General features: G+C 48.2%; 1 protein-coding gene across 6 annotated transcripts in view; it reads right to left on the reverse strand.

Annotated features, from left to right (window-relative positions):
* Window positions 1-19686, reverse strand: part of LOC138292835 (dedicator of cytokinesis protein 7-like) — a 512184-nt gene that overhangs the window by 108973 nt on the left and 383525 nt on the right. For all 6 annotated transcript variants that reach the window (XM_069231649.1, XM_069231647.1, XM_069231646.1 and 3 more), the window contains one exon: window positions 3573-3765. In XM_069231649.1, coding sequence (XP_069087750.1) covers window positions 3573-3765 — 193 coding nt within the window. The remainder of the gene's footprint in view (window positions 1-3572; window positions 3766-19686) is intronic.

Genomic DNA, 19686 nt, shown 5'->3' on the forward strand with positions numbered 1-19686 from the left:
CCTCAAATGCATCCTCATCAACGCACGCTCCGTCCACAAGCACGCCATTGAACTATGGGACCTCCTGGACTCAACCGCACCGGACGTCGCCTTCATCACTGAGACCTGGATGAATGCCTCCTCGGCCCCGACATCGCCATAGCCATCCCCGACGGCTACAAGATCGCCAGGAGAGACCGCACCAACCAAGTCGGAGGAGGAATTGCCATCACATTCAAGGACTCCATCAACGTCACCACTTCCACCGAAGACACCACCCTCGCCGCCGAACACATGCACTTCCAGATCCACACCGACCCCAGGACCACCCTCAGAGGAACTCTCATCTACAGACCCCCTGGACCACGCGCCCTCTTCAGCGAATCCATCGCGGACTTCATCTCCCCGTACGCCCTAGCCTCGCCAGACTACATCCTCCTCGGAGACCTCAACTTCCACCTGGAGCAGAACAACGACCCCAACACCACCACCCTGCTCGACAACCTCGCCAACCTCGGTCTCAAGCAACTGGTGAACACCCCCACCCACATTGCCGGACACACCCTCGACCCCATCTTCTCCGCCAGCAACCACGTATCCTTCAGCCACTCCTCCATAATACACTGGACCGACCACGGATTTGTCCACTTCACCTTCAGATGCAAGACTCTCCACCTCCGCACACAACCCATCCCACGCAGACTTTGGAACAAAATCTCCACGGAACAGCTACTCTCTACTCTCAGCCACAACCAACCTACCATCTCCACCGACGCCAACAACGCAGCCCTCAGCCTCACACATTGGATCTCCAACTGCGCAGACAACCTTGCACCCCTCAGACGCCTCCCAAGACAGAACAACGCCAGGAAACCTCAATGGTTCACAGACACCCTCAAGGAATCCCAAAAAAACTGCCGTACCCTCGAGAAAGCCTGGCGAAAAAGACCGCACCGTAGAAAACATGTCTGCCCTCAAAAACGCCACCCGCGAACACCATCAGCTGATCCGCACCACCAAAAGAACATCCTTCAAAGACAGACTGGACAAGAACACTCACAACAGCAAAGAACTCTTCAACATTGTCAAAGAGCTCTCCAATCCTAACGCCAACTCCAACTCCATCACGCCCTCACAAGATCTCTGCAACTCCCTCGCTACCTTCTTCCATCGAAAGATCACCGACCTTCACGACAGCTTTGGTCCCCAGACCTAGCCAACCACCCCAGAACCCATCGCCCCAGCCATCACCCTCAACGCCTGGACCCACATCAGCGCGGAAGAGACCAAAACTATCATGAACACCATTCACTCCGGCGCCCCCTCGGTCCCCTGCCCCCACTTCACCTTCAACAAAGCCGACGACATCATCGCCCCCCCCCCCCCTCGAGACCATCATCAACAGCTCGTTTACATCTGCCACCTTCCCCGAGAGCTGGAAACACGCGGAAGTCAACGCTCTCCTGAAGAAACCTACGACGGACCCCAACGGCCTGAAGAACTTCCACCCCATCTCGCTCCTCCCCTTCCCTGCCAAAGTCATTGAGAAGACCGGTAACAAGCAACTGACCAAATTCCTTGAAGACAACAACCTACTCGACCCCTCCCAGTCCGGATTCCGAGCCAACCACAGCACAGAAACCGCCCTCATCGCAGTCACCGATGACATCAGAACTCTGATGGACAACGGAGAAACAGCCGCCCTCATCCTCCTCGACCTCTCGGCTGCCTTCGACACCGTCTGCCACCGAACCCTAATATCCCGCCTCCGCTCCACCGGTATCCAAGGACAGGCCCTGGACTGGATCACCTCTTTCCTCTCTAACCGCTCCCAAAGAGTCTACCTCCCGCCGTTCCGCTCAGACCCCACCGAGATCATCTGCGGCGTCCCACAGGGTTCCTCGCTCAGCCCGACTCTCTTCAATGTCTACATGAGCCCCCTCGCCAACATCGCACGCAAACACAACATCAACATCATCTCCTATGCCGACGACACCCAGCTGATACTCTCCCTCACCAAGGACCCTACCATCGCCAAAACCAACCTGCAGGATGGAATGAAAGACGTCGCAGAATGGATGAAACTCAGTCGTCTGAAACTGAACTCAGATAAAAAAACGGAAGTCCTCATCCTCGGAAACACCCCGTCCGCCTAGGACAACTCTTGGTGGCCCACGGCCCTAGGCACCACTCCTACCCCCTCAGACCACGCACGCAACCTCGGATTCATCCTGGACCCGCTTCTCACCATGACCAAACAAGTCAATGCCGTCTCGTCTTCCTGCTTCCTCACTCTCCGCATGCTCCGTAAGATCTTCCGCTGGATCCCCGCCGACACCAGAAAAACTGTGACCCACGCCCTCGTTACAAGCCGCCTGGACTACGGAAACACCCTAAACGCAGGAACCACCACAAAACTCCAGAAACGTCTTCAGCGAATACAGAACGCCTCCGCTCGCCTCATCCTCGACTTACCCCGCAGCAGCCACATCTCCGCCCACCTAAGACATCTGCACTGGCTACCCGTCAACAAGAGGATCACCTTCAGGCTCCTCACCCACGCACACAAAGCCCTCCACAACAAGGGACCCGAATACCTCAACCGTCGCCTCAGTTTCTACACGCCCACCCGTCAACTTCGCTCCGCCAACCTCGCACTCGCCGCTGTCCCTCGCATCCGCCGCATAACGGCAGGTGGGAAATCCTTCTCCTACCTTGCGGCCAAGACATGGAACTCCCTCTCCGCCAACCTCAGGACGACCCAGGACCACCTCGCATTCTGAGGCAGCTCAAGACCTGGCTCTTCGAGCAGCAGTAACCCCCTCCCCTAGCGCCTTGAGACCCTCACGGTGAGTTGCACGCTTTATAAATATTATTGATTGATTGAATGAAGCTAATGAGCACCCAATCAGCATCATCAAAAAAGGTTAAAAGTCTTGGAGCATTGTTAGATAAGGACCACAACCTTAATAAGCAGCATTAAGTGGTTATGTCATTTTATTTTGATAAGCAATCCCAGCAAACAGGTCTACTTTTTGTCTGAAGGAAATGGTTGGGGCTTTCATAAAATCTAACCTGGATTAGTGCATTTCCACCTAGGGCTGCTGCTGAAGGTCTTCAAAAGACTTTAGAGAACAAATAACATGGCAGTCAAAATTGTAAAAAATCTACTCATCAGGGACCAAGTATCCGAAACACAGTTCATTATTGAATCCCTGTCCAGAGGCGCACCTGGTCCAAGGTGACCTGCGTGATCTATTATAGAAGTATGACAGTGGAAGAAATAGTCTATTTAGGCCCTTAACGCAATGCAGTAATGAGGCACAAATTCCATGCTCTGATATACTGGGGTGTTGTCTTACAGCTAAATCACAAAGGTGTTGTGCTTCATTACTATGAGGAATACAATGGCTGCAGTCTTGAAATCTGTTACTTACCTGACTTATGTGGTGTTTATCATGGAAGCATATGTAGGCAAATTGAGTACACAGTTGGCTTCAAGGAAGGCTTGTTTTAAGATAGTGCAGTTTCCTAAGTTACATTTTCCCTTCTTGTCCGAACAGGTCACCATTTACATTCCACAAAAATAATACCTGGAAGCCCACACAGCCAACAGGTAGGTAGCGACAGTCTTCCAGCATGTTCAGGTACTCCGCCACCAGAGCTGCTGAGTGGACGAGGCACTGGGCTGCCTCTGCATGGTTGCCGCGTTCCGAGTGCTTCCCGGCCATGTTCTGCAGCCAGGTCAAGCGCAAATCAGGTGACGCCTGGTAACCTTTCGCAATCCTGCAAGGAGAAAAGAAAAACAAAAGAGGGTGAAATTATGTCCATCACCATTCTTCCACATGACAGGAATGCTGTGATTGGTAAAATGGAAGCAGAGGCCAATAGCAATACAAACGTCCTTTGTTAAAAGAATTACTGCACCAGATAAATGTGTCCTTTTCCAAACACAACATTCACATGGTCTGTGCTTAACAGATCATCACAACATTCTTTACTGATCACAACAGACGGGGTTGAGCATACGTGACAACACTGAAAATACCTCCCATTTCGAATGATTGCAAATATTCTGTCACCCTAGAATCCTGACATTCATCCAATGGCTCAGTATCAAGACATGAATATTCAACCACTCTGCCACTTTTTTATAATTTATAGTATTAACATTTTAAACCATTGAAAATATTGTGATGATGCTTTCATTCAACACCTTGCAGAATGACAACCTCACCACTTTCCTAATCTAGTCCAGCACTCTGTGATGGTTGGAAGACATATAAAAACCTCTACGCAACTAGGAAACTTCATACGCAACAAATAATCTATGACGGAATAAACCCAGAATTATTTGTGTGAATTAAAGGTGTCCTTACATCTCTCTCTAGCCTCTTCAATGACTCACTATTGCGTACCACTCTCCAAGTTAGGTTCAACAACTAGGGATCAGGCCTGCAATCCCCAAAACCACCTAAGGGAGGATTTCTACAATAGCAGCATATGGTATTGCTGTAGTTCCAACTCGCTGGCCTTTGGCATGAGTAGCCCGGAAAAATCCCCATTATTTCTCTTCCCAACGGATTTACAATTACCTGAGAGTGGTACTATGGGGGGAGGGGCAAAATATGCAGGAATCTGATTTACTGAGCCAATTCCAGCTTTCTTTCAACAGTATTTCACTGAGACAATTTGTCTACTTCATGGAGGAAAAATCATGGAGTGAAATACAAAGGAGATAGAATTCTAATGGAGCCAGTAACTAATCTAATAGGTCTCATCAGAAGTATTGGGACAACTTTAATGAGGGACATAGTCTCTGCGGCCTTTTACCTGTCCAGGCCCACAACAACAGTCAACCTCATCCAAATGCACTCCACTATGAATAAATTGAGCCTTTCTACTGATATGTTGGTTCATGGATGAGATAATGGGTCTGATCTGGGGGAACCTTCCCACTGAAACACCTAATTCATGAACTTCACCGCTTCTTTGCGGTGACAAGGAAGGATATAAACTTGAACTACAAGAACAATGATTAAGATGTGCCCTCATAGTTACTTTTCTGTGATGTCAAGACAACTAGCACTTACCTTGCACTCTTTGCTTTGTACATTATATTCTGGAATGTCACTCACTGACCGCTGACACTAACCACCATATGACACTTCATTTGGCACTAACCTGTCACATCTGACTGGCAGGCAGTCAATCACATAAGGTTCATTCAAGGGCTAAAAGCTCGCTGCTACTTCACTTAACCCCTGGATGATAATTTGCTAAAAAATGCACAACCTGGGGGAGGGGGGGAGGGGAGGGGGTGTTGCCAGCCATTATGGCTGGGTGGATGTGAACCACACAGACTCCAGCAAGCACCCCACATCCGTCAACACCGGGATGTTTTCACTGAGCTCTTTTCCCCACACTGGGACCAGGAGTGTGGCTTGACTGCTGCAACACTCCTTTTGAGCATCCCCGGGGGCCCCACGGACTGATATGCGGCACTGAATCAGCACTGCATCAAGACCTGAGCCGAGAGACAAGATGGTGGACAGGCAATGGAGTGCCGGGAACGACTACCGACGCCAGGCTTGAAGAAACACCGGCGGCCTAGAGTCGGCTCAGTGGGCAGTGGCAACTTCGTCCCGACACGGATGGTGAGAGGCATTGGAGCTTCCCTTCTCCCCTGCGGCTTTAAATTACTTGCGTGGAGGGGCGTGCTGTTTCGCTGAGGCCCGCGGCTGTAAAGGTGCTTCTCCGGCATGGAGGGTGGCCTGCTTCTACCAAAAGCAGATCCAGATGGGGCAGCGTGAGGTCCATACATGAGCGGCTGGAGTACCGGCTCAGGAGACCGCTTCAGCCCGAGTACTGCTCCTTGCTGGACACCAATATGGTGCTGACCTGACCCGAGGTGGGGCGCTGCTGAACGAGGTTGGTGCTGCCCATCTCGCGCACAGCACTGGCCCTCCATCCCAATTGCCTCGTTGAGTGCCGATGTATGGGGATTATGGTGCTACTCCCAACAAGACTCAGCAAGATCATATCTCAATTAGTCAAGAATGAATTTCCTATAGGGAAACACCTTTTAAAGCCGTCACAGTGTGGAACATGCTACTTATATATGCCTTGGCCTACTGCATAATTGAACTATTTCTACGCCACTCAAAATGATCCAACACAATCGGATGTCCAACTACTTTACTCCACCCCTGGCCCAGTTGAGCTCAATTGATACCGTCCCTGACGATACCATGGCTCTTACAAAGGAAGATCTGTTATCCTCCCTCTGTGAATTCAACACAGAGCTCCGGGAGGAACTCAAGGCAGACATACCTGCAGCCTTTGACTCCTTTAAGAAAGATGTTAAATCTGGGCTGATAGCAATTCAGGCAGATGTCGACTCCGTGGTGGTGCGTACTCTCGACTTGGAAAAGGAAGTGCAGGACTTGGAGCAGCAAACACACCCACTGGGTCGCAACATGATGAGCCTTCACTCTCAACTTCACACAGCGCTCCTTAAGTGTGAGGACTTAGACAATCGGTCCATGAGGGGCCGATGGTGGTGTTGAGGGGGAAGCGTCCCAGAGATGTTTTGGCAAAGCTAAGCTCTTATAAGATAAAGGAAATGATCCTCTGTGCAGCGCAACTGAAGGATACTGTTGACTTCCAGGGGAGGACATGATTGTTGTATCAGGACATCGCTCCAGCGACATTAGTGAGGCGCTTACAGTTTAGACCTGTCACAGATGCACTTCGCCGAGAACAGGTAAAATATCGCTGAACTTACCCCTTTGGAATCTACTTTGAATACCACAATAAACACCACTTCACAGAACTGGATAAAGCGGCTGCTCTGTTGGGCCTCAACACATCTACAGACTTCAGAGACTGAGACGGAGAGGTGCTGCACAATAGCCCGGGCGAGACCTCCTCTGGGACTTGGCAAACACAATGGAAAACTAAACGGAATGGGAAAAGTAAACCTTGACTCACTCCAACTCACCACGTGGTGGGCCATCCTTGGATGCCGCAGGGTGCAGATCTTGGGCATGAGAAGCCCTAGTGACTGAGGCTCATAAACTGACAATCGAAGCACTATACGGGCTGGGAAATAATGCAGAGCCCTAAACTGTCTCTGGCTAAGTCCTCATGGAGGATGGAGAATGCAGCAGCTGCTTACGCTAAGCCCAGATGATACATCCCACAAGGCAACTGTCTGCCTATGTGGGGTCGCTTGGTGGGTTTAGGCCCACTATGCCCCTAGTCCTCAAACGCCAAGGGTTTTGGCAAGATGGAAGGAGCACATGCTCCCAGCTTGCAATTTGTATTGTTTGTTTGTTTTTTGCATGATGGGGTTTCACTTTTGGAGTGTGGGTGGTTTGGGGGTGGGGGGAGGGGCGGAGACTGGAAGATCGTCAGGAAAAATCCCTCAAGGGGCAATGGCCGTCAGATACCTTTTTTTATACTTATGCAGATGGTGTTAAATACTTTAACATGGAATGGTAAGGTGGTCAACTTCCCCCAAATATGGAAATATTTGCTGTACAGCTGTTTTGACGTTACGCTCCTGGAATCCCACCTCAAACGGGAGGAAATGGACAGACTACACCATAGAGCATATAATGAAAATGTCACTTACCCAGTGTACATCTGTTCGTGGCATCAGTCGCTGAAGATTCACATGTTGTGCATAGCCCGCCATCTGGTGTTGGGTCGGAGTGTTACAAGTTGTTTTTCTTCGAAGAAGTCTTTCGAGTCACGGGACCGAGGGACTCCTCCTCTTTGTCTCCATTGCGCATGGGCGTCGACTCCATCTTCGATTGTTTTCCCCGCAGAGGGTGAGGTAGGAGTTGTTTGTTAGTAATAGTGCCCATGCAATGGAGTGAATAAGTATGTACGTATCTAAGATTTAATATATTTACAAATGTACAAAGTTGAAGCTAACTTCCAAACGGCTACAGGCTCCCGGGGAGGTGGGTGGGCACATGTGAATCTTCAGCGACTGATGCCACGAACAGATGTACACTGGGTAAGTGACATTTTCAGTTCGATGGCATCTGTCGCTGTAGATACACATGTTGTGCATAGACTAGTAAGCAGTTATCTCCCCAAAAGCGGTGGCTCAGCCTGTAGGAGTGGAAGTAGTCTGAAATAAGGTTCTTAGTACGGCTTGACCTACTGTGGCTTGTTGTGCTGATAGCACGTCTACACAGTAGTGCTTGGTAAATGTGTGAGGCGTAGACCATGTGGCTGCCTTACATATTTCGTGCATTGGAATATTCCCTAGGAAGGCCATGGTAGCGCCTTTCTTTCTGGTTGAGTGTGCCCTTGGTGTAATGGGCAGTTGTCTTTTTGCTTTAAGGTAGCAGATTTGGATGCACTTAACTATCCATCTGGCTATACCCTGTTTCGATATTGGGTTTCCTGCGTGAGGTTTTTGAAATGCAATAAACAGTTGTTTAGTTTTCCTGATGTTTTTAGTTCTGTCGATGTAGTACATTAGTGCTCTTTTGACGTCTAATGTATGTAGTGCCCTTTCAGCTATGGAATCTGGCTGTGGGAAGAACACTGGGAGCTCTACCGTTTGATTTAGGTGGAACGGTGAAATAACCTTTGGCAAAAATTTAGGATTGGTCCTTAGGACTACTTTATTTTTGTGTAGTTGGATAAAAGGTTCTTGTATTGTAAACGCCTGAATTTCACTTACTCTTCTTAGAGAGGTGATGGCGATGAGAAATGCAACTTTCCATGTTAGGAATTGTATTTCGCAAGAGTGCATAGGTTCAAAGGGTGGACCCATGAGTCTTGTTAAGACGATGTTGAGGTTCCATGAAGGAACGGGTGGTGTTCTTGGTGGTATAATTCTTTTGAGGCCTTCCATAAACGCTTTAATGACAGGTATCCTAAATAGTGAAGTTGAATGGGTAATCTGCAGGTATGCAGATATTGCTGCTAGGTGTATCCTAATGGAAGAGAAGGCCAGGTTTGATTTTTGTAAGTGTAGTAAGTAACCCACCACATCTTTTGGAGATGCGTGTAACGGTTGAATTTGATTATGATGGCAGTAGCAAACAAATCTTTTCCATTTGCTTGCATAGCAGTGTCTAGTGGATGGTCTTCTGGCTTGCTTTATGACTTCCATACATTCTTGTGTGAGGTTTAAGTGTCCGAATTCTAGGATTTCAGGAGCCAGATTGCTAGATTCAGCGATGCTGGGTTTGGATGCCTGATCTGTTGTTTGTGTTGTGTTAACAGATCTGGCCTGTTGGGCAACTTGACGTGGGGTACTACTGATAGGTCTAGCAGTGTTGTGTACCATGGTTGCCTTGCCCACGTTGGTGCTATCAGTATGAGTTTGAGTTTGTTTTGACTCAATTTGTTTACTAGATATGGAAGGAGAGGGAGAGGGGGAAAAGCGTACGCAAATATCCCTGACCAGTTCATCCATAGGGCATTGCCTTGAGACTGCCTGTGTGGGTATCTGGATGCGAAGTTTTGGCATTTTGCGTTCTCCTTTGTTGCAAATAAGTCTATTTGAGGTGTTCCCCAACGTTCGAAGTAAGTGTTTAGAATTTGGGGGTGAATTTCCCACTCGTGGACCTGTTGGTGATCTCGAGAGAGATTGTCTGCAAGTTGATTCTGGATCCCTGGAATAAACTGTGCTATTAGGCGAATGTGGTTGTGAATTGCCCATTGCCATATTTGTTGTGCCAGCAGGCACAGCTGTGTCGAGTGTGTCCCCCCCGGTTTGTTTAGATAATACATTGTTGTCATGTTGTCTGTTTTGACGAGAATGTATTTGTGAGTTATGATTGGTTGAAATGCTTTTAATGCTTGGAAAACTGCTAGTAGTTCGAGCTGATTTATATGCAGCTTTCTTTGATGTACGTCCCATTGTCCTTGTATGCTGTGGTGATTGAGGTGTGCTCCCCACCCTGTCATGGAAGCATCTGTTGTTATCACGTATTGTGGCACTTGGTCTTGGAAAGGCCGCCCTTTGTTTAAATTTATGTTGTTCCACCATAGAAGCGAGAGGTATGTTAGGCGGTCTATCAACATCAGATCTAGAAGCTGACCCTGTGCTTGAGACCATTGTGATGCTAGGCACTGTTGTAAGGGCCGCATGTGTAACCGTGCGTGTGGGACAATGGCTATGCATGAGGACATCATGCCTAGTAGTTGTAATATCATATTCGCCTGTATTCTTTGTGTTGGATACATGCGTTGTATAATCTTTTGGAAATTTTGAACCCTTTGTGGACTTGGAGTGGCTATTCCCTTTGTTGTATCTATTGTGGCTCCTAGGTATTGTTGTACCTTGCACGGCAGAATGTGTGATTTTGCATAGTTGATGGTGAAACCGAGTTTGTAGAGGGTTTGTATGACCTGATCTGTGTGGTGTGAGCACCTTGTCAGTGAGTCGGTCTTGATTAGCCAGTCGTCTAGATACGGGAATACGTGTATTTGCTGCCTTCTGATGTGTGCAGCCACTACTGCTAGGCACTTTGTGAGGCCTCTTGGTGCAGTTGTTAAACCGAAGGGCAATACTTTGAATTGGTAATGTATTCCTTTGAATACGAACCTTAGGTATTTTCTGTGCGACGGATGTATTGGTATGTGGAAATACGCGTCTTTGAGATCTAAGGTTGTCATGTAGTCCTGTTGCTTTAGCAATGGTAACACTTCTTGTAGCGTGACCATGTGAAAGTGTTCCGATTTGATGTAGGTGTTTAGTGTTCTGAGGTCTAGGATTGGTCTCAGTGTTTTGTCCTTTTTTGGTATTAGGAAGTACAGTGAATAAACTCCTGTGTTTATTTGTGTCTTTGGTACTAGTTCTATTGCGTTCTTTTGCAATAATGCTTGAACTTCTATTTCCAGAAGGTCTGAATGTTGTTTTGATAAATTCTGTGCTTTTGGTGGTATGTTTGGAGGGATTTGTAGAAATTCTATGCAATAACCATGTTGGATAATTGCTAAGACCCAAGCGTCTGTAGTTATTTCCTCCCATGCTTGGTAATACTGACCTATTCTTCCCCCCACTGGTGTTGTGTGGAGGGGATGAGTGACATGTGAGTCACTGTTTGGTTGTAGGTGTTTTGGGGCTTTGAAATTTTCCCCTATTCCTAGGGAATTGTCCTCTGTATTGGCCCCGAAAGCCTCCCCTTTGGTACTGTCCCTGGTAGCTGGACGGTGTTGCCTGTGAGGTGCTGGCTTGTGTGGCCTGACCCCGAAACCCCCCTCTAAAGGTTGTTTTGCGGAAGGTGCTGTAAGTGCCTCTGCTCTGCGGGGAGTAGAGTGCGCCCATGGCTTTAGCAGTGTCAGTGTCCTTTTTGAGTTTCTCAATTGCCGTGTCCACTTCTGGTCCGAACAGTTGTTTCTCATTGAATGGCATATTGAGCACTGCCTGCTGTATCTCTGGTTTAAAACCAGACGTTCGTAGCCATGCGTGCCTTCTTATAGTCACAGATGTGTTAATTGTTCTTGCAGCTGTGTCCGCTGCATCCATAGAGGAGCGTATCTGATTATTAGATATGTTCTGTCCTTCCTCAACCACTTGTTTCGCCCTTTTTTGTAGCTCTTTGGGTAGATGCTCAATGAGGTGTTGCATTTCGTCCCAATGGGCTCTGTCATAGCGCGCAAGTAGTGCTTGAGAGTTAGCGATGCGCCACTGGTTTGCAGCTTGTACTGCGACTCTCTTTCCGGCTGCATCGAACTTGCGGCTCTCTTTATCTGGGGGTGGTGCATCCCCAGATGTGTGGGAGTTGGCTCTCTTGCGAGCTGCTCCTACTACGACGGAATCTGGTGGCAGCTGTGAGGTGATGAAAACAGGGTCTGTGGGAGGTGCTTTATATTTCTTATCCACTCTTGGTGTTATTGCTCTACCCTTGACCGGCTCCTTGAAGATTTCCTTTGCGTGCCGAAGCATTCCTGGGAGCATAGGCAGGCTTTGGTAGGAGCTATGGGTGGAGGAGAGGGTGTTGAATAAGAAATCATCCTCGACTGGTTCAGAGTGTAGGGACACGTTGTGGAACTCTGCTGCTCTAGCCACCACTTGTGAGTATGCTGTGCTATCTTCTGGTGGTGAGGGCTTTGTAGGATACGCCTCTGGACTGTTGTCCGACACTGGGGCGTTGTATAAGTCCCAAGCGTCTTGGTCCTGGTCACCTTGGCTCATGGTGGTGTGAGCCGGGGAATGTGATGGAGTTTGTGCCGGTGAAACGTTAGTTACAGGTGGAGGAGAGGGTGGCGGAGTTACCTTTTTCACCAATTTTGTTTGTGGTGCTTGGTCTGACTGAAACTCCAGTCTCCTTTTTCTCCTAATAGGGGGAAGGGTGCTTATTTTCCCTGTTCCTTCCTGTATAAAAATACGTTTCTGAGTGTGGTCCACTTCGGTGGATTGCAACTCTTCCTCAAATCTATGCTTTCGCAGCTGAGAGGACAGTGATTGCTCCTCTGAATAGGAACCGGTAGTTGGGTCGGTTGCGGGTCGTTTTGGCACCGAAACCCTGTCTGTACTCTTTTTCGGCTCCGAGGTGACCTTTTTCTTTTTCGGAGTCGAACCCTCTCGGCGTCGATCTTCCTCGGTGCCGCTGTCTCTGCGTCGAGCAGTTTCGGCTCCGCTATCTCGGCGTCGACGTTTTTCAGCAGCACTTTCTCGGTCCCGATATACGGTCTGTATACGGGTATTTGTTGTGGCATTTAGGACAGAAACGGAACGGGGTCCGTTCCATCAGCGTTGTTTCACACGCGGTCAGGCCGACCAGGCCCCGACGGGGGATCGAAAACTACCCCAAAGGGTACCGGAGCTCTTCACTCTTTGATTCGGTGTTGATTCTAACAAAGCCGATCCCGAACGCAACAATACCGACGTAATTTTCCGATATTTTAGCTAACTTTCCGTTCCGAAACCCGGAGCGAAAGGAACACGTCCGAACCCGATGGCGGAAAGAAAACAATCGAAGATGGAGTCGACGCCCATGCGCAATGGAGACAAAGAGGAGGAGTCCCTCGGTCCCGTGACTCGAAAGACTTCTTCGAAGAAAAACAACTTGTAACACTCCGACCCAACACCAGATGGCGTGCTATGCACAACATGTGTATCTACAGCGACAGATGCCATCGAACCTATATTTATGCTTCATCCGCTAACACAAAACACAAGGGGTCGCGATACTTGTCCACTCCAATGTCAATCTCAACTTTCTAGGAAGTAAATCAGATAAGCCGGGGAGATTTATGATGGTTAAGGGCTTCACAAATGGGTGCCTATGCACCTTCGTGAAGGCGTGAAAGCCATTTTACCTGTGTACTGGACATAGGTCACTACCTATGTCCAGCTACACAATGGTAACTCTGAACCTCGGTGTGTTTGGTATCAAACATGTCGGAATCATACCCCAATAGGGTTGTCAGTATTGGTTGTATGATTTCATTCACTCCTTAGAGGACCCCCAGCTTTGCTCCTACCAGTTTGCAGGGTTTTCCCAGGCAGTAGACAGGTTTCTGCCTTCCTGCTCCTTGAGCAGCTTAAGCCCAGGAAGGAAGAATAAAGGCTTTCCTTTGGGAGATTGAGGCAACAACCTCTCCCTTTGGAAACAGGTGTTACATGGCTTGTGACGGGTAGCCTCCCCAAGACAGTGGTATGCTTTGAAGGGCACATTTCAAGCCCTCCTTGCATAAACCACTTTGAAACAGTCCAAGGACCCCAAGGACCCCCGGTCCCTGCTCTGGTGGGAAACAGGCCAATGAAAAGGGGAGTTACCACTCCCCTGTTCATCACCCCAGGGGTGGTGCCCAGAGCTCCTCCAGGTGGCCACTTGATCCTGCCATCTTGAATCCAAGATGAGCAGAGGCCTCTGGGAGCACATGAGTGGCAAGGTCAGGCAGGTGACATCACAGCCCCCTCCTGATGGGTGGTCACCCTGCTAAGTGACTAATCGCCTTTTCAGAGCTATTTAGGGTCTCTCTCTTGGGTGGGTCCTCAGTTTCGACAAGCAAGATTCCAGCAGGACTCCTCTGCAACATTTACTTTGACTTCTAGCCACTGGAACTGCAACTGGACTTCATAGGAACAAACAATTTGCAGCTCCATCGACGACTTCGCCCTGCAACATTGTTTCTCCAGCTCCTTCCACCAATGGCAACATTTTTCCCGGCTGTAGATCCTCTGAGGGCGGCAAGTCTTCAGTCTGCACCAAGAAGCAAGAAGGAATCTCCCTTGGAGTGAAGAAGTTACTCCCCTGCATCTGCAGGCACCAACTGCAATGACGACCGGCCACGTGGTTCCTCTCTCACAGAACTCTGTGTGTATCCTGCAACACAGATGGTGGTCCTCTCTACCAGCTGTCTAACTTGGGAGGTGGTGACTCTCCGCTTCTCCTTGCAGGACATTACCGCTGTGCATTGTGACTCTTGCAGCTACCAAGGCTTGTTGGCTCTTCTTCCAAGGGATCTTATGACTCCTTGTAGCCCCTGACTCCAGCACTCTTCTCTGCAAAGTACCGTCTCCTGCCTGCTGCTCCAGCGACGTGGGACTTCCTTCCAGGTGTGCTGAGTGGGCCTCACTGCGACTCCTGTGCCTCTTGCCTGTGATTTACCTGTGGGGGCTGCATCCACGACTTCTGACTCTCCTCACTGCTGTGGGTCGCCTGGGACTCTCCTCCTTGGGTTGAGTCCCCTCGGACCTTCCTGGTCCCCAGCAGTTCGGCAACTCTTCTGCAACTCTTGCCTTTGCCAATTCTTGTTAGTGGTTTTTCCACACCACTGACAGACTTCATCTCTTCTTCCGATGTGGGACATCGACTGCATCACTCTTAGAACTCTTCTTCTGCTTCTGTGCTGCACAGCCGACTCCTGGTCTTGACCGTCGACCTGGTCCTGCATCCCCAGAAGGGTGGTAGTGGCTCCTGCCCCAACCAGACACTCCAACTGGAACTGGACCTGGTCCCCTTCATTTGCAGGCCCTCCTCTGTCAGGATCCATCTTCTGTCTCTTCCAGTCTTGCTTGGGTGTTGAACAGTCCCTTTACAAAGTAGATCTGTGGGTTTGGGGAAAAAAAGAGGTACTTACCTCTTCTCTCCTGGTCGCTGGGGTGAGAGAGGGGCACCCTGGTACCTAGTTCCTCCAGCTCCCCTCCACAGATTCCACTTACCTGGGGGTGGGGGTCCATCTCTTGCATTCCATTTTTTTTGTATATGGATTGGTCTATCCCTAGGGTCTCAACTGGTTACTGTTATTTCACTGTTTCTATTGCTTTCTATGCCCATTTCTGATTACTAAGGTATATATATATAATAGTGTGTTGACTCACCTGCTAGTAGAGCACTGCCTATATAGTATTTTAATATTTGTGTTACTATAATAAAGTACCTTTATTTTTGTAACACTGCGTGGTTCATTCATGTGTGTAAGTGCTGTGTGACTACAGTGGTATTGCATAAGCTTTGCATGTCTCCTAGATAAGTCTTGGCTGCTCATCCACAGCTACCTTTAGAAAGCCTGGCTTCCTAGACACTAACTACACCTCACTAATACGGGATACCAGGACCTGGTATAAGGCAATAACACCATAGGTGTTCAAAACACACTAGGTCAGCTTCCTACAATATCATCCTGACGGTAGATTGTAACTTAATATGAGACTCCAGCCTAGACACCACACATTCTCATTGAACCCATGCAGGACTCTTCCCCAAACCCATTAAAGTGACAATACGCCAGTTGGGCCTGATTGATGCATTGAGACTACGGAACCCTACTATGAGGGACTACACATCCTTTTCACACTCACATAGAAATTACTTCAGGATCAACCATACATTAATGAGCCAACAGCTAGAACACTCCATTTTAACTACTACCATCCATCCTAATCACAGTCTCTGATCATGCCCCTCTGGAAACAATTCTCAAATGGCTTCCCCAGAACTCCTCCTTTCGTAGATGGTGCTTCCCTAATGTCCTATCAAGGGACCCTACATTCCGCACTGACCTCAGGAAATTGATTAGTGAGTATTTTCAGCTCAACAAAACCGGTAAGGTGGACCTCCCCTCTGTTCTGTTCTGGGATGCCTTTAAGGCTGGCATTAATGTGGAATGTCTATCTTTGATAACCATGTTAAATAGAAGAACAAGGAGAGGGAGATGCTTAAGGTAGAACTGGTCAAGGCCGAGATCGCTTATAAGGCGACCCCTACATTTGGCCTTCAAAGGAAGTTCACGGCCCTTCGAGGGAAAGTTAAAGCTATTTACGCTAATAGGACTGAGCTCTCCCTCTTACTGCTAAAACATAATACATATGAGAAGGGTAATAAGATAAGCTCACACTTAGCGAAGCAATTACAAGCCAAACGGGAAGCAGACCTATATTAACCCCTTCGCTGCCAGGCCTTTTCCCCCTCCTGTGCCAGGCCTTTTTTTGGCTATTTGGGGCAGTTCGCGCTTAGGCCCTCATAACTTTTTGTCCACATAAGCTAGCCAAGCCAAATTTACGTCCTTTTTTTCCAACATCCTAGGGATTCTAGAGGTACCCAGACTTTGTGGGTTCCCCTGAAGGAGGCCAAGAAATTAGCCAAAATACAGTGAACATTTCGTTTTTTTAAACAAAAAGGGAAAAAGTGGCCGGAGAAGAAGGCTTGTGGTTTTTCCCCTGAAAATGGCATCAACAAAGGGTTTGCGGTGCTAAAAAAAACCAGCTTCCCAGCTTTCAGGAACAGGCAGACTTGAATCAGAAAACCCAATTTTTCAAAACAAATTTGGCATTTTACTGGGACATACCCCATTTTTACGATTTTTTGTGCTTTCAGCCTCCTTCCAGTCAGTGACAGAAATGGGCGTGAAACCAATGCTGGATCCCAGAAACCTAAACAATTCTGAAAAGTAGACAAAATTCTGAATTCAGCAAGAGGTAATTTGTGTAGATCCTACAAGGGTTTCCTACAGAAAATAACTGAAAAAGAAAAATATTGAAATTGAGGTGAAAAAAACAGCAATTGTTCTCTACGTTTTACTCTGTAACTTTTTCCTGCAATGTCAGATTTTTTAAAGCAATATACCGTTACGTCTGCTGGACTCTTTTGGTTGCGGGGATATATAGGGCTTGTAGGTTCATCAAGAACCCTAGGTACCCAGAGCCAATAAATGAGCTGCACCCTGCAGTGCGTTTTCATTCTATACCGGGTAAACAGCAATTCATTTGCTGAAATATAAAGAGTGAAAAATAGCTATCAAGAAAACCTTTGTATTTCCAAAATGGGCACAAGATAAGGTGTTGAGGAGCAGTGGTTATTTGCACATCTCTGAATTCCGGGGTGACCATACTAGCATGTGAATTACAGGGCATTTCTCAAATAGACGTCTTTTTAACACACTCTCTTATATTTGGAAGGACAAAATGTAGAGAAAGACAAGGGGCAATAACACTTGTTTTGCTATTCTATGTTCCCCCAAGTCTCCCGATAGAAATGATATCTCACCCCCAAGTATCCCGATAGAAATGATATCTCACTTGTGTGGGTAGGCCTTGCGCCCGCGTCAGGAAATGCCCCAAAACACAACGTGGACACATCACATTTTTTGATAGAAAACAGAGGTGTTTTTTGCAAAGTGCCTACCTGTAGATTTTGGCCTCTAGCTCAGCCGGCACCTAGGGAAACCTACCAAACCTGTGCATTTTTTAAAACTAGAGACCTACGAGAATCCAAGATGGGGTGACTTGTGGGGCTCTGACCTGGTTCTGTCACCCAGAATCCTTTGCAAACTTCAAAATTTGGCTAAAAAAACACGTTTTCCTCAAATTTCGGTGACAGAAAGTTCTGGAATCTGAGAGGAGCCACAAATTTCCTTCCACCCAGCGTTCCCCCAAGTCTCCCGATAAAAATGATACCTCACTTGTGTGGGTAGGCCTAGCGCCCGTGACAGGAAATGCCCCAAAACACAACGTGGACACATCACATTTTTTGAAAGAAAACAGAGGTGTTTTTTGCAAGGTGCCTACCTGTGGATTTTGGCCTCTAGCTCAGCCGGCACCTAGGGAAACCTACCAAACCTGTGCATTTTTTAAAACTAGAGACCTAGGGGAATCCAAGATGGGGTGACTTGTGGGGCTCTGACCAGGTTCTGTTACCCAGAAACCTTTGCAAACCTCAAAATTTGCCTAAGAAAACCGTTTTCCTCACATTTCGGTGACAGAAAGTTCTGGAATCTGAGAGGAGCCACAAATGTCCTTCCACCCAGCGTTCCCCCAAGTCTCCCGATAAAAATGATACCTCACTTGTGTGGGTAGGCCTAGCGCCCGTGGCAGGAAATGCCCCAAAACACAACGTGGACACATCAAATTTTTTTGAAAGAAAACAGAGGTGTTTTTTGCAAAGTGCCTACCTGTAGATTTTGGCCTCTAGCTCAGCCGGCACCTAGGGAAAGATACCAAACCTGTGCATTTTGGAAAACTAGAGACCTAGGGGAATCCAAGATGGGGTGACTTGTGGGGCTCTGACCAGGTTCTGTTACCCAGAATCCTTTGCAAGCTTCAAAATTTGGCTAAAAAAAAACACATTTTCCTCACATTTCGGTGACAGAAAGTTCTGGAATCGCAGAGGAGCCACAAATTTCCTTCCACCCAGCGTTCCCCCAAGTCTCCAGATAAAAATGGTACCTCACTTGTGTGGGTAGGCCTATCGCCCACGAAAGGAAATGGCCTAAAACACAACGTGGACACATCACATTTTTTCACAGAAAACAGAGGTGTTTTTTGCAAAGTGCCTACCTGTGGATTTTGGCCTCTAGCCCAGGGGGGCAGAAATGGCCTAAAATAAATTTGCCCCCCCACCCTCTCCCCGGGAGTGACCATTGCCTACGGGGTCACTCCCTGTGCGTGACATTGGCGCAAAAAAAAAAAATCCCCGGTGCCTAGTGGTTTCTACCCCCCTCCGGGGCAGACTGGCGTAGCAAAAATCGTCCGAAATGGCCTAAAATAAATTTGCCCCCCAGGGAAACGACCCTTGCCTAAGGGGTCGCTCCCCTTGCGTGAAATTCACGTAAAAAAAAAAAAAAAAACTCCCTGGTGTCTAGTGGTTTCTGTCCCCCTTGGGGGCAGATTGGCCTCATAAAAATAGGCCAATCTGCCCCCAAGGGGGGCAGAAATGGCCTAAATATAATTTGCCCCCTAGGGGAGCGACCCTTGCCTAAGGGGTCGCTCCCCACCTCTAAAAAAACAAAACACAAAGAGGAAAAAAAAAAAAAATGATCCCTGGTGCCTAGAGGTTTCTGCCCCCCCTGGGGTCAGATTGGCCTAATAATGTGGCTTCCCCTTCCATCCCTGCCTTGGGGGGGTGGGTGGGGTGCACATGGGGAGGGAGTGCTAGCGCTCCCCCCCCCCAGTTCCCGGGTGTAGGACAAGTTCACCTCGTCCAAGGCACCCTACGGGTTAAGCAGCTTCGAGATGAAGCAGGAAGGCTTCAACACACAGAACAGGGGAAGAGACAAACGCTCAGAAATGTCTATGAGCATCTCTATACCACAGATCCAATAGATGATAATGAGCAGCAAGCTTATCTTGCAGATGTCGGCGTGCCCCAGGTCTCTCTGACCCACATTCAACTTTTAAGTGCCCCTATTACCCCAGAGGAAGTACACTCTGCCATTGATTCTCTTAAACCTTAAAAGCTCCTGGCCCAGATGGTTTCAATCCATTCTTTTATAAGACATTCA

This window comes from Pleurodeles waltl, chromosome 4_2 (assembly GCF_031143425.1).
Source record: "Pleurodeles waltl isolate 20211129_DDA chromosome 4_2, aPleWal1.hap1.20221129, whole genome shotgun sequence".
Classification (NCBI taxonomy): Eukaryota; Metazoa; Chordata; class Amphibia; order Caudata; family Salamandridae; genus Pleurodeles; species Pleurodeles waltl.